The 21,937-nt window shown below is 36.7% G+C and overlaps 1 protein-coding gene across 4 annotated transcripts; it reads left to right on the top strand.

Moving 5' to 3' along the window:
• Window positions 1–763: 763 nt before the first annotated feature.
• LOC113083535 (DENN domain-containing protein 2C-like) lies at window positions 764–19,105 on the top strand. Of its 4 annotated transcripts, none has more exons than XM_026254579.1 (20): window positions 764–1,169; window positions 1,718–1,770; window positions 3,478–4,514; window positions 8,026–8,147; window positions 8,681–8,793; window positions 8,981–9,151; window positions 11,494–11,566; window positions 11,652–11,696; window positions 11,808–11,995; window positions 12,334–12,443; window positions 12,526–12,595; window positions 12,787–12,864; window positions 12,967–13,107; window positions 14,102–14,250; window positions 14,334–14,511; window positions 15,842–15,883; window positions 16,831–16,939; window positions 18,426–18,668; window positions 18,756–18,842; window positions 18,925–19,105. In XM_026254579.1, the coding sequence occupies exons 3-20, from the start codon at window positions 3,643–3,645 to the stop codon at window positions 18,954–18,956; spliced, it is 2,823 nt and encodes a 940-aa protein (XP_026110364.1). In that variant the 5' UTR covers window positions 764–1,169; window positions 1,718–1,770; window positions 3,478–3,642; the 3' UTR covers window positions 18,957–19,105. The 4 variants fall into 4 exon arrangements, with proteins under 4 accessions (XP_026110364.1, XP_026110363.1, XP_026110365.1 ...); XM_026254578.1 differs by having other exon boundaries at window positions 764–1,159; XM_026254580.1 differs by lacking the exon at window positions 1,718–1,770.
• The last annotated feature ends 2,832 nt before the right edge of the window (window positions 19,106–21,937 follow it).

Genomic DNA, 21,937 nt, shown 5'->3' on the forward strand with positions numbered 1-21,937 from the left:
TTCCACCAAGTCTTCTAAAGTCATACAAGACGTTTAAGCAGCTATATGAAATCTTCCCATCTGTAGCTTTTGCAAGATATTCAGTAAATAATAATTATACAGTAATTTGTGCCTCTGCTAATTAAAATGAATCGTGACACATACGATAAACATGTCATGGATACATGAGAACCAATGACATTTGCTATCATCGATGCCAAACACAGGCATGATGTGTCGTGCATCTTGAAAAATTTGCATTGTATAAAAGATAGTCAAAGAATATCATATAAAAGATTCTCAGACCTATTGTATGACTTTATACTTCATGTTGTACATAATATATAATAAATAACTTCTATAAATATGAATAGGCTAATATGTGAAGTCAAGTGTGCTTAATATTTTTTTTTTTACCTTTACCTTTAATACAATATTTCATTGTATTGTAAGCTCTCGTAAATAATAATATCCTAATTATATAAAAGAGTGCTTTATGGGCTACACTGCTCCCAATAAAATATTACCAAAGCATTTAAATAAAAAGCAGTTATAGCATACATGTTCCTCGTTTCATTATAGAGTTAACACAAAAAAGGATTCAAGACAATAAAATAGCATTTCCGAGTTAAAGCAACGTTAAGGATGCAACAGCCGTTAAAACCCAAATAAGAAGAAAAAGATGATGACTTTCCAACCGAATAGGTTCCCATGAACACACATGGCTGCTTTTATGAAGAGACACTTTTATTGCAGCTGATTCATCCACTCAGAGGAACCGAAGCTCAGATGAGGAACTGACAGCACGGGAGGAGGACTTACAGGAACACATATCCACTCCTCAAGGAACGCCGATTACATGTTCAGTCGGGAATATAAACAGCAGCAGGAGTTACATTGTTGCCAGTTACCGGGAATTATTTGTTACTTTGAAACGCGTCGCTTATTCGCCGTGAAAGTGAATGGATACAAAGTTTTTTTTTTTTTTTTTCCCGAGCAAGTTTTTTTTTTCCTAGCAAGTTTTTAGCCGCCTGGCTAACCAGCCGTAAGATATGAAGACTTAGGCTCCACAACAGATTTACAGACTCAGTATTTACTCTAATAAGTGAACTCTTATGAGAACTTTTATTTCGATTTATTTCCGCGGAGTGCAACATATGTGTTGTGAAACAGCGAGCAAGTTTGCCTAAGTAAGTTGATATTTCTTCATAACAAAAGATCTGAACTAGCTGACATGATAGAGCTCTACTGCTTGTATGAATGTATTTCTTTATGTAATTATGGATGTATTTATTTACTTAGCCTAATTAAACTGTATTTATTTTAATTTATTGCGTTTTAAATTTGATTTAATGAATTATTTTATTCTATATTTACATTCTATATTTTATTTTTCTTACTTGATTTTAATAAAAAATACCCTTTTTAATTCATGTTTTATTATAGACACCTTTTGTTTGCATTTAAACCATGCTGCAATTTAGCCTGCAAATAAACATGCTTATCTAAAAAATAATTTATTCATGTTGGATAAAGTCTAATTATTCAGCTTTTCTCATTTCGCCTTTGGGTGAAAATGTCTGTAGTGTTGACAGAATAATTGAGTTATTTATTAACTTTTTCCGCTCAATATTCTAGACAGTATTTGACACAATGTTTTGTCATATAGACATGATTAGGTGTAGTTTTGACAGTGAACTTGCTCACTTTCCCCCCCCTCTTGATCTACTCCACCCAGAGACATGTCCCCTCATGCACAAGTACCTGCGGTGGGTGGATCACCTGTTCAAGGTAATATTATAGTTTATTTATGTCTTGATTGTCTACCATTTAAGGGCTTGGGTAATACTAGTGTCTGGTTGATGTTGGTGTTGTAGGGGTGTTTTGTGTATGTCTGCGGTTGCTGATGACTCTTTTGATAACCAACCCCCAAACATAGAGCTCCGTTGGCGTACCTGGAATCAGGCGGCTTGGAGAAAAGAGAGAAGTGATGTATACCGCCTTTCAGGTTGTGGGTTAATGTCATGAGAACTTCCTCCTCGCACGCAGTCGGGAAGTTGAAGTCAAGATGACTAGCGTTAGATGGCTTACCACAGACCCTCAGAAGTTATAATTAACTGCTTGGTCTGGCTCATCCAAACCTACGTAACACCATGTGTGAACTTTGTCGTGTCCAATTTCATTCTAGACATCTGAGTCACAAAAAACAAGCTTGGAAATACAACACCAGATTTGTAAAAACCATCGTTATGGACATTCTGCTGATCCGGCCTTCCTGTGAATCAGGAAACACAGGCTAGGCCTTCCTGCACACGCTCGCAGACACAAGTGGGTCAGTAGATGCGATGATCAAGGGGGATGGGATCTGGCTCGAATCACAGAGAGATTCCAGAGCGTACGTTAGATGTCGGTCATCCAGAACAAAGGCATCATTTTTGGGTCCGGCTGATCAAATGTGGTCATATTTACTGAATTATGTCGTTCAATCGCAGTGCCAAGAAATTCCAGCATGTCTCACTCTCAGCGTAATGTGCAACGTGTCCAAAACACTTTGGCTGCAGATGGGCTTGCGGCAGAGCAGCCAGATCGATCCCGTCTACTGTAGACACAGGAAAGAGGAATTTCAAGTGGCCTCTTTTTGTTGCATAGACACCAGCACTTATTAACATGCATGAAATCATGCATATTTTGTTCATTGATGTGCTGACCACTCGTTCTTTTGCCACAATGAAGGCCCTTCTATTATGTGCACATGGATGTGGAAATACTTGGAATGCCCGTCCTTTTCGTGCAGCGGCTGAAAGAAGCTTTTGGGGAGGAGTGAAATTGAATTGCATTATGCTCAAGTGTGCTAATGCATGGCCGTGTTTGAGAAGGGCCCAGATAAAGAGGGTCGGAGTGGGGGTGGTGGGTGTTCCTGGGGATGGAGGCCCCCAGAATGCTTTGTGTTCTACCATGTTCCTGTGGTTGTCAGTCTCTTCTTTGTTAGGGTTTTTATTTTTGGTTTCGCTGCTGACCTTGACTGAGACGATCTTTGGTTTCCTGCATTTATGCAGCATGCAGGGACTGTCATCTTTTATGTGTGCAAAATGTGCTTGTTAGTTGGATGCATAATGTTAAACCTGACATTGCATGTTTTTGTGAGATATATATATGTGATATGAGAAAATACAGAAAGTTTTTGTACAGCAATATTTTAAAAAAGTGAATCATGCTAGAATAAGTGTTGTGATTTTGTTGAGGTGTGCATTTGCAAAGATAATATAAATAGAAAAAAAAATCTAAAAAAAGTTTACCTTGAAGATGTATTTTGAGCATGAAATATGAAATGAAATTTAGGGCTGCAAGATTTGGGAAAACTTTTTTGGGGTTGTAAACCATGCTTACTTTCATTTATATATATATATATATATATATATTTTTATGGTAAGCCTCTTTCAGTAACCATTTCAGTTTTAAATAAATCCACTTGTTGAGTTAGCTTTTTTTCCTTTGCAGGCTTCAAAGTGAAGGAAGAATGGCAGAGGAACTGACTCCTACAGGAAAAGGGTTCTTTGTTGATCTTTATTAACATCATTGCACCACAAAGGAAGGGTTTCTTCCTTCATCGGCTCACTGTTGCAATGCCACACAGTCCTGCGGTGTGACGGCAGCCTCGTGGTGATGCTAGCCCTTGGAGGGGACCATGGAAAAAGAGGAGGGAATGTCGTCGCAGGGAAGACGGCGACAACAACGGCAGTGTGGCCGATCACGCGAGAGCCTGGCGTCAACATCAAGCAGAAAATCTCCCAATGGGAGGGACTCAGCCAGCAGGAGGATGTCCCCAGTGGGAATATTAAGCCCCAGCGGACTCTTGCATCTCGCAGGCTTTCGGGAGACCTCCTTGGAAATGGACTTGATGGCAATGATGGAGGTTGTAAAAAAGCGACTGTATCAAAAGCCAAAAACCTGGGATTGGATTTCAGGGAAAACCAGATGACTTTTAGACCAGTTACAGGTGAACTCCAGTCTGATTTCCCAAGAAATCGAACTCATTCAAATAAATTTGTTACATCAACTCCTGTGACGAAGCCTCTAAGCACTGTAACCCAAGTCCAAGATGCTAAACTGAATGTTAAAAGCAATAATATCAAGACAAACCATTTCACAGATGTTGAAATTACATCTCTACCTCGATGTGTAGAGGATCCAGAGGCGTCCTTGCCTCCAGGGAACTTTTACACCTCCAGGGGTTTCTGGAAACGACTGGAGACAGATGACTCTTTCTGGGAGAAGGAGAAGGATTCCTTGATGGTGACTAAGGGTCTTGGGGAAATTAGACCTCTTTCTCCTCCACCTAAACCACAGCGCACATTCCAGTACAAGGGTGCGAGCAGTCCGCCCGGCCAATGGATCCCACTGGAGAACCAGACTCCATCACTCAGCAAATCGAATCAAGTCCGGAAGCATGACATCATACTAAAGCCACCCAGCTGTCCACCTCCTCCTTGTCCAGTCAGTACTATCAACGGGTTTTCCAGAAACAGAAAGAACAGGTGAATACTTTTCCCACACTGCATCTTACATTACACAGCTAATCCCAAACATAAGAAAGGAAATGAAGGGGGTTTGAGTACAGCGTCTATGAGTTGTAAATACTTTAAACTCAATTTCTTATTCATAAAAAGATCTTGTCAGGTGCTGCATTAAATATGTTTATGTAATCACTTCACAATCACAATATATGAACAATAAGTTTTTTCATTGATGTTTTTAGAGTAGGTAGCAAGCATGTATACAACAAAACAATCATATGGCTTACAAGTTCCTAGAGGGGCAAGGTAGACAAAAAGAAAATACATTTTATTGTTGAAGTCTTTAACAGCGTTTTTAGATTCATATGATGCAATTTCCACCATTGTACGTCCACTCTTTCAGAATCCGTTTTGAATTTCTAATTTCTAATCTATTATTTCCACTTTTGGTTTTCTACCCAGTTTGTTATATTTTCATTTTGCTGGATCATAAGTAATTTCATGGCATCAAATGAGTTGATTTAAAGAGCCAGTAAGATGAAAATTCTAAGCTTCCTATCACTGTTTATAAGTCCTGTACAATAGGTTTAAATCCATCCAAGGTTAAAAAACATTGTCATTTTGTCAAAATATCATTTTAAAATTACCTCAATTCTCAGAGATCCCCAAACGGTTCGCGCGAAGCTGTTCAAAAGATTCAGTTTCCTTAAGCCCCACCTTTCGGTAGCAAACTGTGTTCTGATTGGTCAACTGACATAGTCAGGTTTGATTGGTTGTTCCGCACACACCTCCACAGTAAACTATGCGTTAGCATCTTTTTGGGGTGAATTATGTCTTGTTCCTCTCATCGCGAAGCAAACAGTAAAATAAAAAAATTGAAGTCTCGCTGCTTTTTCTTCTGCGTGGGTGTGTTCAAGCCGCGCGCTTCAGTTTGAATCTGAATAGCGCGTTCAGCGCGGGGGCGTGGTCACATTAGATATAACGAAGGGAGATATGAAAAACGGGCATCGCATTGTTTTCATATGGATTACTTTATCACAGAATATCTGTTAGCAGCACTTGTTTAGTTTTAAATTAGACATGTCAAGCTTTCTATAGACATCTCTCTCATGTCTCTTCGTTGAGTATTCACGGAGTTACAGTTCATTTTAATGACGTGTTTGTAAATGAAGATCAGCGCAGATAAAGGCTGCAGACAGCACACATACTGATAAGACGCTCGGGAGAAAACAGACACATAACTTCATAATCATACTTCGCGTTGTGATTCGGAGATGCTTGTTGGTCTAAATAAAGTTGGTAATGAACCCTCTTTTATGGCCAAACGCTTTGAAAATCCCGCCTTGTACTCACCGAGATTAGAAAAGCAGTCATCAGTGAAATGTTGTGAACACAACAAAAGGGATTTGTTGTACTGCTCTGGTATTGTGGTGATAATGAATTTTAGCCATTGGTTCTTCTGATCTTCATTCCTTGGCAGTGAAAATAAAACAAACGGTCTCCTCGACATGATGCTCTCACACCAACCAGAGCGTCTGTGTGTGGGGTGGGTCAGAGTTACATTTCTCCCAAGACAGTAGGCGGAGATTATTATGCAAAGTGCTCCTAGTGACGTACATAGAGATGGGCAAAAGATTTGAAATCTATAACGACTCGTTTCAGCGATTCAGAGTCGACTCCTTACTTTAGAAGCCAATAACTTTATAAATCGTGTACTTTTTGGTTTAATTACTTTGGACATTGTTTACACTGATGTACAGCTACATCATACACTGTAATACAGGTAATTTTGGATTTCCCATCTGTGTGGCTCTTTAAAATAACTGGTTTATTAAAATGGCAGATTCCAAAAACTAGAAATACAACGTGATCAAACAACTTCCTCATATACGGTAATTATGTTGTACAAAAAATCAGGTTGATAACCCTTTATGAATAGCGTTTTGCCGGCTTTCAAAACCTGTTAAACCTGGTCACAAATGATATATCCTCACGAACAATAGGTGTTGGCCTGAACCGTTCTCATAACCGACATGCCTTACCTTGATTAACAGCTCAAATCATGTGGATTGTTGAGGAGAGGTGTGTGCTACTAGTTTTCAAAGCGATCAGATTTGAAACATCCCTTAGACTTACATTAAAGGACCCGAGCACGAATATCACAGAATGGAGAATATAAAATCTGTTCACCAAACTTGAAACATATGAACTATGATCGTAGCAGTGAGTTAAACTCATAGCGGTGTTCAGCGCAGAAAACGATCTCTCATTCATACGCCACGTGTTGTCATGCTCATGTTTACAGAGGTGAAGTGACAGTGTGGAAGAATGAAATTGCTCTAAATAAATGGAAAAAAAAACACTTTTCCCTTAATAATATACATAATGAGTGCTATTATTGTTTTCACTGATGTTCAGCATGTTCATATATGTTAACATTTCACGCTTCATGACACTTTAAAGTGACAGTTTAGCCAAAAAAGAAAAATGTCGTAATTTTCTTACCTTATGTCTCTTTTTTTTTTTCTTTCTAAAGAACAGTGGTGCCCCATTGACCTTCATATTATGGGGAAAAAAACATAAGGGGCCATTCACACAGAATCCATTTTTCCATTGCAACGCGCTACATTGCAATTGTTTGTCGATCTAAACATGCACTAGAAGGACATGCATGACTGTCGCGCTCATGTCTACCATATTTTGCAGTGTATTGCACATGAGTACCATGTTTTTAAGATGTCGTCAAGTTAAAATAATTTCATCTTTTACATGCAGCACCATTCATCAATGTCAGTTTCAAAACAGTAGACGAATCAGAAGACCCCGGAGGCGGGGCAAGCATTAAAAGCTTTTGCTTACAGTTGCAAGTAAAACAAAAACAAACAAAAAACATTCCTGAGCACTGCGTCTCACATTTTTAGACGCTTTCTGTGTGACCTGTCACTAAAGCATTCGTCAAATTTCCAGAGAATAAAAGTAAGTCATACATGTTTGAGTGCGAGTAAATTATGACAGATTTTTTTGGGTGAACTTTTGTGTAAACACCTCACAGGTTCCTAAGAAAGTGTACAGATCTACTTGTCGTTCTTGTTTATTTCAAACTCTGAGTTGGACAGCTTTGTGTCAGAGGACGGCGTGGAGAGTTTAGCTGTGAGTGGCTGATAGTTTAGCTGTCTGGCCTCGTCCCCAGCTGTCATGTCAGCTGTTCTTTGGCAGAATCGCAGCCCATTGTCCACATTTGACCTACTTCTGTTTCAACGAAGTCACTCAAGGGCTTTCTGAACACTCGTATGGTCACGCTGTTGTGTTTACTCCTTCCTCTAGTAATTGTTGTTCTTCTTGATTATTTGGAACCCTGTCTCTGTTCCAGTCATAATGTATAAATTCAATATCATGTTTTTTTTTTAACGGTTTGATATGAATTCTGGTACATTCCTTTTTGGATTAATGGTTACCCTTTATGAAAGTCCCTAAACTTGTTGTTGGATCACAATACAGTGACTGTTCACACTCTTGGTCCTCTTCTCCACAGGAAGTCATTTGAGTTTGAGGATGTGGTACGGCGGACAGCCCAACAGGCCTCTAAAGGGAAGGAGGGCCGCCGATCAGGTCTTTACCACGCCTGGTCTGAAGACAGCATCTATGAGGACATCTGTGAGTGATTCTCAGAACGCCAAGACATGTCATCGATATGATATTACTGTGAAGCACTAGAAAATGTTTACACCGACTCTTAATTACTGTATTAATTTTTTCATACACTGCCATCCAAATGTTTGGGTTCAGAAAGATTTTTTTTTTTTTTTTGTAAATTATTATTATTATTTTTTAATTATTTAGGAAGGATACAACTGAACAAATCTTTTTTTTTTTTTTTGCTTTGTTAGTTTTAGTGTTGCATGCTTTACTTGCATTAAGTAACATGCTTACACAGACAGATTTCTTAGATGTCTTCCTCTGTTTTTGTGATGCCATGTCAATTTGATAGTCTAGCATCCCGTTTTAGCTGCATGAGACCATCTAGCTGTTTTTGGCAGCAGAAAGGAATCTTACTTGCCGAACAGTTGATTTTGAAACCATGTTGTTTTGCATGCCCCTAAATGTAATGAAACCTGAGTAGAAAACACCGAAATGTTTTTTTTGCATGACTTCTTATCATAGTAGCTGCAATTTTCAATTTTTTACAGCGGATATTTCAAAAGAGAACCCATATGAAGACCTCAAACTTTCTCCTATGTGTTTACCTATAAGACGGCCACGAAACTACACAGTCGGACAGAGAGAGAGCCCACACATCAAGGTGACTGTCATTTTAAATGCATAGGGATTTTGTCAGATTTCAGTTAGTAGCATATACACTCGCTCAAATCTTAATTATTTTATTCAGCAAGGATGTACTGATCAAAAGTGATATAAAAGGCACTCGTAATGTTGCAGTAAATTTCTTTATTAACTAAACTTCTTCTCTTGTCTGTTACTGTATGCAGATCTCACCAAAGCCCTTCACACTATTACCTAACGCCGACAGGTTACATAAAATGGGGCGGGACCGCAAAGAATCCATAACGTCACCTACACGTACCTGTACTACAAACAGTCCTAAATCATCGACAGCAGCCAAACCTGCCACTTCATACAGGACAAACCGACAACCCCCGGTAAACCCACACGCACAAACACGTGCCTGAGACGTCATTAAACATTGCTCAACATGTGCCTGCTGACACCTGTTTCTCTGATTGTACGCATATGAACTTTAACCAAACTGTTACGTGATATAATAAATTCTTCAGTATATTAGAAACTGAAGCTGCACCCAAATGCTGATAATACAGCCCAGCATCTTGAGAAAAATACCTAATATTACCTAATTAAGTAGAGTTAAAAAAATATTCAAACAAATGTTACATTAGAGACAGTTTTTTCACTAAATAAAAAGTATATATCAGCTTTAATGCACTCATCAAAACAACAAAAGCAGTCAAATGTCAAAATTATAGTTTAAATGACAAAAAAAAATTCTAATTGAACTAACAATCTCCAAAGGAGTGGGAAAATATGGTAAAAAAAAAACTCAGTTTAATGTCATAGAACTTCACATAAACACAAGTTTATAAATACAAAATCTGTAATTTTCTGACACTATTTGGATGTAGTAAAACACCCACAGATGTAGCATAAAACTTGTCATGTTTGCATTTTCATTGATCATAATTCTAACCGTGAAATCAGGATAATGCATAAAATCAGGAATAGGCATGATTCATGCATGTAAATGTGTTCTGAGAATTCAACATATAGTTGTAACCTGGCTTAGAGGGAAATAAGAATCACGTCTTTATGGCAGTTTTTTCTTCTGATGAAGGGATAATACAAACCCTCTTTACCTTACAAGTGGTTGTCAAAAGCAAGAAAATGTAATGACATACATCATATTTTGTAAGATTTTGTAAGAAGCAATGCATGTTCTATTTTGTAAGCAAGTAAGAAACAAGTATTGAAATTCATTCCAAAAATATGATGCAGGGCTGGGTAATAATTTTACATAAATTATTTTTTGATGGATTTGATACATAAATCATCTCTCTAGCCTGTTTTGTCCCAGTTCTCACAAATAAAATAGCAATGAATATAAGAAGAGAAACAGACATAGTCTGAGTAGAAATGTCAGCTTTGATGCTTTAGCAGGAAGAGGGAAAAGGAGGGAGGAAGTGGTGAGAAGATGGATGGATGGTGGCAGGAAACACGAGAGGTTGAGGATTATCATGAAGTGCCTGTGCATCATACTGGACGCTGCTGCTGACTAATCAGCTATATTCAGCTTTGTGTCAGTATGATCCATACAGTTATTTTAGAAGAGCTCAAATCAGCAGGCCGTGGCAGCGTAGATGTTGCTCATAGAGAAATGCTGTTTTAATAAAGAGAATGAGCAGAAAGCGGAGGCAAGAACCCGCTTTTCTTCAGTAGAAATCACCCATTATAAGAGATAAGAGATTCATGAACCCACATTCAACTCTTTTTTTTTTTTTCTGCTAAGTTTCAGTCACAACTTTTTTGTTTCTAAGCTCAAATACATGTTTGTATTGTTTAGTGCATTGCAACGTGATACCTAGCAACCTCATAAAATCCCTCTTCCATGACGCTATTTGAAACTGGAAGCAGGCATGATGCTTGCTCTGAGTGGTGCCTAAAAGGCCTTTACTGTCCACACACATGGTGAGCATTATGTGTTTATCTGGGGAAAGCACCATCAAGCTGTTTCCGCTCATCAAGGACAGATGCCACAACAGTGTGCTGTCTCACTGTGTGATGTGGGCAGACCTCTGTCCTCTCCATGAATATGAATCATAATTAGCATCTCATGTTTGCTCTGGCCAGACGTACACATTGGATGCATGTCGCTGGTCATTATGATGCATCTAGTCTTCTGTTTGTAGTTTTGTGTATTGTTTGCATTTGTTTTGAATTTAAAACATTTATTTGTTTGGCTTCTATTTTAATTGCATTTTGTAAATATGTTTTATGTTGACTACAAATGTTTGGGCTCGGTAAGATTTCTTTCTTCATTCGGCAAGGATGCATTAAATTGATCAGAAGTAGGTTGTTGCCAGAGAACCCTTCTTTTGAACATTTCCTATTCAGCAAAGAATACTGAAATAAAAAAATTATCTCATTTTCCACAAAAATGTTAAGCACCAGAACTCTTTTCAGCATAATAATGCTCCTTGAGCAGCAAATCAACATATTAGAACGGTTTCTGAAGAATCACGTGACACTGAAGACTGGAGGAATGAGGCTAAAAATTCAACATTCCATCAAAGGAATAAATTACATTCTAAAATATATTAAAATAGTAAACAATTATTTTAAACAGTAAAAATATTTCACAATATTACAGTTTTTACTGATGAAAATAAACGAGAAAACATTTTAAAAATCTAAAGTTAGAATATTGCTTTTAGTAGACAAAAATGAAATCTTATTTGTGTTTCTCATGCAGCTTGTAAACAGGATCCAGGAAATATTTGAAGCCAAAAGAGGAAGGAAACGAGTATGGGCGACAGCAACCAGAGGTAAGAGGATACATATTTCATATTTACCTGGTTTACCAAGAGAAGTCGTCTTACCAGGCAAAAAATGTGTGTTTTTTTTTGTCAGATGAATTAAGTGGAACAGAGAGTGATCCTGAGGAGAGCTCTAAAGGTTAGTGTCTCCTTCAGGCCTGGGCTCAGAGAACTCTAGTTTATTCAAGCTTAACTTGTATATTAAACCAGTTCTAAACCCATCGAGGCTGTTTACATTCTTTTCCCATAGATCGCTCCCAGCGAACAGTGTACGTTCAGTCAACTTTAAAGCGACGGCCGGGTTACCACACTTTAGAGAGGGACCTGATCCAACTACAAGAGCAGCAGCTTTTCCAGCAATTTGTAGTGGTGTCACTTAGAAAAGCTTCCCCTGGAAACACATACATCCCTGAGATCACACAACAGTTCCCCACAAAGGTGAAGAGACCTTATAAATTGTAATGACAAATTCTGGAAATAATACGTGGTAGATCTTAATTTATGGAATGTGTGTTTCAGCATTTTCTTTCTTTTTTTTTATTTAAAAAAAAAAAAAAAAAAAAAAATATATATATATATATATTATATATTATATATATATGTTGTAATTATCATTTATTTTATATGACTGTAATAAAATACAATAACATTATTTACGTTTTACTTTTTAATTTTAAATTAATTTTCATTATATAAATATGAAATCAGTATAGAAAATGTCATTATTTCCTATTTGATTGTAAAAAAAAAATTTCTGTCTTTTATTTTGCATTCAGTTTGAGAAGTCTTCTCGTCTGTCTCGCGAGGCTGAAGACAGATTAAAGGCCATTCCCAAGTTTTGTTTTCCTGACTGTCAAGACTGGCGTCCCTCCTCGGACCACAACAGGTAGCATGCTAATATTAAACCACTGATGTTACTTGGCTAACTAATTCACACTCCTAATATAATCTTTGATTATCGCCCACAGTGAAACATTTTCTTTTGTCCTAACTGGGGAGGATGGGAGTCGCTTATTTGGATACTGCCGCAAAATCCTGGTGAGTTTGTAAACGCAATCTCACCTAGTCAATTAAAAATGATACTTTGTGTCACTTTAATTCATTGTCATTCCAAACCTCTCATCGATCATCATGGAGGTTTGAAAAACATGATGGTGAATAAATTATAAAGGAGGGCATATTGTGTAGTAAATCTACACTAACCTTGACCTTTGACCTGTGTCTTGCAGCCCAGCGGGAAGGGGAAGAGACTGCCTGAAGTTCACTGCATCATCAGCAGACTGGGCTGCTTCAATCTCTTCTCAAAGGTCAGGGACATTTCAGAGATCAGATATGAACTTCCTGTTTAATCAGCACTAACCCTGTAAGACAGACGCTGAATTGTAACCGTCTGAATTGTTTGAGAGCAGATCTTGGAGGAGGTGGAGAGGAGGAGAGAGATTTCCCCTGCCTTGGTTCATCCTTTCATGCACAGTGTCATGGAAGCTCCCTTCCCTGCTCCTGGACGCACCATCACCGTCAAGAGCTTCCTGCCGGGCTCCGGGAACGAGGTAAGATACTGTGTAACTCAGGAAAGATCATCTTTAGTCCTGTAGTTTATGCATTCATTTAGTATTCAGTACTACATGTGGGTTTGAAAAAAAATGTATGGCTTACAAAATGAAGTTTTGAATTTATTTATTCCTATAAAAGCAGATTATAGGTATTTATTTAAATCTTGACATTATTTTTTACGTGTCATAAATGGCAGGACTTGATCTTTCTTTTTTTTATAATTTTGTTTTTTCAACATTTATTTTATTATTTGTAATTATTTTGCTTCACAAATAAATGGTTGTAACACTAGTGATGACTTCTAATAATATATATATTTTTTTAAGAATGTGTCAATATCATCTCAAAACACATGCCACTGATCAGATGAAAATCAATTAAGTATAATAACAATAATATTAAATAATCATTTCAAAGAATAGCTTGAAAAAACAAATCACATGAACATTAAACTAATGTTAAAGTGAACTTCAACCATACATCAAAATATCATCTTGAATGTAAATCAAAACTTTTTCGACATGGCAAGAAAATCATATGCCCATATGAACAGCATTTTTAATAGGAACTTTGACCTTTGAAGTACCTTTCTACAAATTTCTATATTTTCAAAATTGTTTTTATAACAGAACACCTGTGACAAAAAAAAATGGACAAGCATTCTTGAATTATATAATATTATTAATTACTTTTTTTGCACAATTGTTGTAACTTGTACTTATCCTGAAAAATAATATAACTCCAAAATAAATAATTTGTTTAAATAAAATGTAAAAATTAATAATTACATTAATTACATAAACATTTATTATTATTAATTAAACCTTTTTTATTTTTTATTTTTTTAAGAAAATAGTTTCAGAAAATGTAAAAAAAAAAAACTGTAGGCACTTATTTTATATATTGCTGTGATACTTTTTTTTTTCTTTTACATGGAGTTTCTTAACTGTTTAAAACAGTTAATCATCCGTGCGTCTCTGTTGTGTGTAGGTTCTGACTCTGTGCAGGCCGGTGGACTCTCGTCTGGAGCACGTAGACTTTGAGAGTCTGCTGCAGTGTCTCAGTGTGACCAGACTCCTGCAGGTCTTCGCTTCTCTGCTGCTGGAGAGGAGAGTGATCTTCATCGCAGACAAACTCAGGTGCAGACCACCACCCATGCTGATACCCAAATAGAGCTACAGCTAGAAATAAATTCAAACCTAACTCTGTTTTTCTTGGCCAGTGTCTTGTCCCGATGTGCCCATTCTGCCTTGGCGTTGCTGTATCCCTTCACATGGCAGCACACGTTCGTCCCGGTTCTTCCTGCCAGCATGCTGGACATATGCTGCTCTCCCACACCTTTTGTGATGGGGGCGCTGTCTCCGTCCCTGCCCGAGGTGCTGGACATGCCCATTGAGGAGGTCAGTCACTTTGAAGGAGCCTTTTTAAGCTCACTTAGATTTCTAATCAAGGATTTTCCACCAAATTTGGTAGTAATTAATTGTTTAGTAATAATTTCAAACCTCTATCTGACCTGTTGACCTTCGTCAGGGTAGTGCCATATTTAAATTTTAACAGAAATTAGATTGAGGCTGTGAGGGATAGAAATACAGTGGGTTCATGGATTGTACTTTTGTTTAGCAACTAATGTTCGTCTGATGAAACATCTTTCTGAAAATAACTTTCAACTGAGAAAAACCTGTTCTAGGACCTTTATAGAGTGCGTATCATTGTAAAGACTGTACGTCTTATCCCTCACGGCCTCATTTCCATCTGCATAAGATTAAATAAGATCCAGAGAATAAAGATCTTTACATACATTACCTGTTATGATTTAATAAACACTGAGTAATGTTGATGCATGGTGTATTGGTGGTCTTGATTTCCAGAGATTTTCTCAGATTAGTTTTAATACTTTGACTGGTTTATGAACATAACTGGGTTATGAGTGTTTTATTTCAAAACCATCCAGTTTTATGTGATGTACAAAACTTTTCCAGAATCTTCTGGCCTGTAGAAAGGGAATTTTCTCAAAGGCAGTCATGGATCTTATATAAGATGCTTCTAATCAACAGAAGAGAGGTCTGAGATTTGATTACGACTACAGCCGGAGTTTAATTTAATAACCGCCATGCCTTGAATTGTTCCCATTGTTTAACAGCTTGAGAATCCCCATGCCAGCAATAAAATACTCTGATAGAAGTATTCGGTATTAAAATCATCTATAAGAGGATCCCAAAAAATGAAGACTTGTTTTGTATTTGAGGTGCTACACACTCTTGGAAATAAAGTATCTTTATTGGCATCTGTGTTGCATGAAGAACCTTTAACATCCATGGAACCTTTCCATTGGACAAAATGGCCTTTTTAGTGGGAAAAAAGGTTCTTTACTATAATAAAATAAGAGTGGTTCACTTAAAAAGTTTCTTTGAGGAACCCTAAATGAATATTTTATGACATTACTGCAAAATGCTCCATTTGGAGCCTTTATTTTTTTAAAGTCTAGCAGATGCTTTAAGTAAAAAATTTAATAACTGAAAACAAAATTGCATTTGTCTTGTTTAAATAAACTGGTGAACTTTGGAAAAATATACAACACTGAATTCTGAGGTTCCTGTCAGGTCCATCTTGTGACTTTCTTATGCTTTCCATTTAGAAAGGGCATGAAAGACATACATTTGTTACACAAAAAAAGGTTCTTGCTTTTTGTTTTCATTTTGACCTTCCTTTCTTTTTTTCTTATTCAACCAGGTTCTTATTGTGGATTTGTGTGCGGACAAGTTTGTTGTTCAGGTGAGTATGCAGGTTTTAGTCTCCTAATAATACGAGGTGTGCCCTTTTGAATGTACCACGTGTGTGTGTGTGTGTGTGTGTGTGTGTGTGTGTGTTTGTGGGGTGTGGTATGAAACTCAAGTCACGGCCTGACTAGCTGTGCTGTATTATCATTCAAAGACATAAATCTGGTTGTTTAAAGAAGTGGTTTTAGTCATATTTGTGACCCTGGACCACAAAACCAGCCTTAAATCGCTGGAATAGCCAAAAAAAAACAACATTATATGGGTCAAAATTATAAAATTATAGATTTTTTTTTTTTTATGCCAAAAATCATTAGGATATTAAGCAAAGATCATGTTCCATGAAGATATGTCTTAAATGTCCTACCTTAAATATATCAAAACTTAATTTTTTATTAATAATATGCATTGCTAAGAATACATTTGGACAACTTTAAAAGGCAGTTTTTCAATATTTAGATTTTTTTTTTTTTGTACCGTCAGATTCCAGATTTTCAAAAAGTTGCGTCTCAGCCAAATATTGTCCTATCCTTACAAACCATACATCAATGGAAAGCTTATTTATATAACTGCTTTCAGAAATCATTCTAATGTGCCCAAGAAACATTTCTTTTTATTATCAATGTCGAAAATAGTTGTGCTGCTTAATGTTTTTGTGGAAACCGAGAGACAATTTCAGGATTCTTTGATGAACAGAAAGTTCAAAAACATTATTTGAAATAGAAATCTTTGGTAACGTCTTAACTGTCAATTTAATGCATCCTTGACAAATAAATACTCATTTCCAACCTTTGTACAATCAGACTACAAACAGCTGAATATCTGATTGCTGACAAATCATTTTGTGAAATGTAATCATGGGCCAATCTGGTCTTTGTTTCAAAATGTCTGTTTCTTTCCTACATTTGCACCTATATTCATCTTCTCTACTCTCTGTTGTCCCAGCTTGGAGACGAGGACTGTATCTTACCTGGAAAGCTGCAGGCAGCGCTTCAGGAGATACTGGAGAACAGGGAGGAGATCCTAGAACAAAACACCAGAGACAGGAAAGAAGGTTAGAGTCCTCACACGTGCCGTTATTCACAGCCGAACCCACAGCAGTTCAGTTTTAAACTGGTTTAACTGAAGGTTTCCTCCATTGTCTTACTGTGTCAGAATGAGCTGTTTATCTTTTAAAGCCCTACTGTCTGTGTATTCATAATGTGATGAGTAACCAACCGTTAAACAAGGCCAATGAGGTCAGGATCATCCAGTTGTCATCAAGTTGTTATAGATCTTACGTTAAGCCGGCCCAATGACAAATAGTCATTATTGCAGTTATACTAAATATTAAAGGACAAATGGTTTGGCAAGCAGCAATTTCTTTTTGAGATTTCCTGTTAAAACAGGGAGTTTTAGGCCTGTATTTATCAAATAGCAAATACTTTTAAACGCTATTCGGATGGTAATTGTTTCTCATGTGGATGTCTGTAAAAATAAATTCACTCATGAATACGGATGATGCTTTATTCACAGTGGAGGAACAAGTTCTGTGATTCTAAAAGCCTGCTCGCGTGGCCAGTCACATGATAGTCTGCTGTAAATAAAATCAAGTGGATTATTATTGTGTAAAATGTATTAAAATACTTATTATGATTCAAATGTATTCTTATTATTCAAAGCATATTTATTTATTGTTTGATTATTTAAATGTCCTGTTTAAAAATAGGAAAATAGACACGCTATTGTCATATATAATTATATGTGATAGAATTTAATGCATATAAATGTATATAATACACATTTTAAAATAGTTTTTAAAGTCCCATTTTGAAGGTTTGCATGCTTTTCTTCAATGTTTGACAAGCAAAACAGCTGATAAAAACACCTCAATAATCCACACCCCAGTCCATCAATGAACATCTTGTGAAGTGTGTTTTTAAGAAAGAAATCCAACAAGGCAGTTTTTAAACTTTCACTTCTAGTCAAAATATTAGTCCATATCCATCCTCCAATGCTTTCTCCGGTGAAACTGTCTCCAGTGGACGGTTTTTGCTTTAAAATAGTACTGTGCATTTTTCTCTCCCCATAAAGATGAGATGACATTTAAAATTTTGCATAGAGGTGTCTTATTTTAGAATGAAGAAATGGTAAGACGTTAAAAGTGTCTTGATGTATTTGTTTCTTTCAAACATGCAGCTTTTCACTTTACAAGATGTTAATTGATGGACTGGAGTGGTGGGGGTTATAGTGATGTTTTTATCAGCTGTTTGGACTCTCATTCTGACGGCACCCATTCACTGCATCTATTGGTGAGAAAGTGATGCAATGCTAAATTTCCCTAAATCTGTTCCAATGAAGAAACAAACTCATCTCTACATATTGTGTATAGTGTGAGGCATTGTCACCAAATGTTCATTTTGGTGTGAACTATTTCTTATTCCTCACATTAGCATATAAACCACAAAAGTCTTATTTGATGGGCTTTTTAAGCTTCCGTGTATTTTTATATATTTAATGCAGCATCAATGTGTCACATTGTGGTTTTATTCTCCTAACAGATAAATCAGACCTGAGCACTTTGGTGTCAGAGGCTTTCGTGTGGTTCTTTGTTGAGCTGGTGGGACATTATTCTCTGTACATGAGCGACACAGGACCCCGTGGCACCCGAGAGCTGCAGAGCGACGCTTTCAGGAAATCTCATCCGTCCCGAGGAGTGCGACAGTTTCTCCAGCTCTTCATGGACACGCAGATGTTTGCTGGTTTCATTCATGACCGAGAACTCCGAAAAGGAGGTGTTAAAGGTGAGAGAAGAAATATTCTGGGTTAGAGTTGTTATCTTTAAGGTAAACCGTTCCTTTAAGTAATGAGAGGAATGTTTTGTTGAACAGGGCTGTTTGAATTGAGAGCAGCAGAATATTTGGATTCTTATCCTGAACCTGAACCAAGTGGAGTCAACAAATTTCTTAAGGGGCTCGGTAAATCTTTAGCTTCTTTTGCATTTGTCTAAAATAAAACGCATTTATTTCCATTTTTATTTACAATTATTTTGCTTTGCAGGAAATAAAATGAAATTCTTGCAGAAGAAATAGCGAACAGATGCCAAGTAGGAGAGGCTTTTTGTTCAAAAATGTGTGATGACTCGACCAGCATGTCAGTTCCTCTCCCGTAGCCAATGCTGAAGGGTGGAGATGAGTTCAAGACTGGAATCAGCTTGTTCTGCCCTGAGAATTCTCCTGTCACGAAAAGAGGAAAAGGCTGGAAATGAGTTCATAAGCACAAGGAACAAAGACGACTGAATTAGAACAAAGAGGAAAAGGAGGAGTCTGTGTCATGCCATTGTAATTTTGATAAATAAGGAAAAATCGGACTTTGAATGCATAATAACAAGAGTTGGGTTAACGGCCATGTCAGAGGTCTTACATGTTTTTATTGTCTTTAATGTAATTTTTATTAAACCAGGCAATAAGGTAAGCATATGTTTTAACCGAAAACCTTTTCCAACTGGAAATGTGTTGTTTAAAAGAAAATATGATGAAGGATGACTTCTATTCCCCTTCAGGAATTAATTTATGATCCTTCGTATGCACAGAAATAGCCTTTCCAGTTAAATGTCCAACATTTATTTTTAGCCAAATTTTCTGACTTGTAAACGATCGATGAAAATGTTTCAGTTTACATTTTGTACAGTTTTGTTTTTAGACAAACTAGATTTTTTTTGTAACATTTGAAAATAAAAAGCAAGTTTCTGATGCATTGTTGGACAGGAAGTGGGAGTCAAACAATGTGATCTTGTAGAAATGGAACGTTTGGATGAATGTTCAGTGATTGAGAATGTAAAGGGTGCGTGGATGTAATATGTGAGAAACTTATAATGAATGTGGAGTGTACAGTATTATTAAAAAACAGCACTTACAGTGGTAATGTGGATTTGGTGGCTACTTGAAGCTAAATAGCTAAAGGCTAATACAGATTTGACCCCTTTTTTTACATATTACAAAATTGCATTTGTGTTTTTTCATACTTTTTACAAATACTATTATTCCTAAAACATGTAAAGTAGTAATAATAGTGAGCCACTGGTGCCAGGTCGGTGTAATAAAATCAACCCAAAGGCTAATTATAACTAGGCTGTAACAAGCCTGTAGACCATACCCAAATATTAAAACTCAACATATGCCACTCTCATACCTAAAATTGTTTTATACAGTCTATGCCTAAAACACATTTTACACATACAGTCATGACAATGCCTTATACATAATTTATTACTTGAAAATCACCAGTAGGTCTACTCGTAAGGGCCCAAACTTATAATCTAGCACAGTTTTTATCATTAGCACAATGTAAAATTGAATTGTGAATTGTGAAACAAATGTGACCTGCTGCAAAGAGCTATCTATGTAAATACCATGTGACCCAACAAAGGATAGAATAATAATTAACCCGAAAGATGTCACTGCAGTTTTTAAAAAGCTGAATAGTAATAAGGCTAGTGGACCTGATGGAATTTCATCTTTTCTTTTGGAACAACATTCTCGGATGAACTAACTCCGGCTTGGTGCCCTAATTCATTTTTCTGTGGATACATGTAATATTCCAACTATCTGGAAAACATTCAGATTGTCCATTTCCGTTGCCCAAAAATCATTGCCCACCAGCAAAATGATGACTATAGACCAGTAGCGTTGACATCTATAGTGATGAAGTCATTAGAGCGTATAATGGTTTGTAAATTAAGGAGTGAGGTACAGCATCTTTTGGACCCGTACCAATTTGCCTATAATAATGGCAGGGGTACTGATGATGCTTTAATTACAACTGTACATTCCATCTTAAAGCACTTGGAAAATCCATCAGGTTATGTTCGTTTATTATTTATGGATTTTAGTTCTGCATTTAATTGTACTCTTCCGCAGATAATGTTAAGTAGACTACAGCAGATGGAAGTGAACCCCTTTATTGTTAAATGGTATGGCTCTTTCTTGACAGAAAGGAAGCAGCAGGTGAGAGTTAACTCCACTCTTTCTGATATGATTAGTGTAAGTACAGGTGCCCCTCAGGGCTGTGTAAGTTCACCCTTACTTTTTATATTATATACAAATGAATGCAGACCTATTGGTAGGAATAATTTTATTATTAAATTTTCAGATGATACGGCCATACTTAGCTTACTCTACAACAAATCAGACATTGGTGTTTACATACAGGAGATAGAGGAGATTGTTAAGTGGTGCAATAAGCATAACTTGCTCCTTAATGTTAATAAAACCAAAGAAATCATTTTTGACCCTAGGTCTATAGGCGATCAAAGCCCTATTATAATTGAAGGAGTACCGATTGAACAAGTAACAACATATAAATATTTAGGAATTCAATTAGACAAACAGTTACAGTGGTCAAATCAAGTGGAGTATGTTTCCTCAAGAATATGTCAGCGTCTACATTCTTGAGGAAACTAAGAGTTCATGGTGTTGACAAGGATATTATGTTACTATTTTATAAGGCAGCAATTGAGTCTATTGTCCGATATGGTATGGTAGCTTGGTTCGGTAACCTGTCAGTTAAATTAAAATCACAGCTCCAAACATTGATTAAAAGGGCGGGAAAAATAATTGGACGAGTGCCACCGACCACTCTTAATGAGCTTTTTGAGGAGGCGGTGAGGAAACAAAGTTTAAAAATTCCTAATGATCCGAATCATGTCCTTTACAGTGAGTATGAGATGATGCCCTCAGGTAGAAGGTACAGGTTACCAAACTGTAGACTGAATAGGTTTAAATTTTCATTTGTACCACTTTCTATTAAAATATTGAATAAGAACAAATAAGGGGTGTGGGTTGGTGGTAAATTATGTGTAGGGGATGTATGTTGTGTTATATGTATATTGTGTGTATCTGTTATCCCGAATGCCCAAGACAAATTTCTCCGTCAGGAGACAATAAAGGCAAATCAAATCAAATCAAATCAAAATATTTAAATACACACATTTCAGTCAATTACAATTTATGCAATATGTAAAACATTTAAACCACGGGGGAAAAACATCATGCCGTAATGATAAATAACATAT

This window comes from Carassius auratus, unplaced genomic scaffold, assembly GCF_003368295.1.
Source record: "Carassius auratus strain Wakin unplaced genomic scaffold, ASM336829v1 scaf_tig00038662, whole genome shotgun sequence".
Classification (NCBI taxonomy): Eukaryota; Metazoa; Chordata; class Actinopteri; order Cypriniformes; family Cyprinidae; genus Carassius; species Carassius auratus.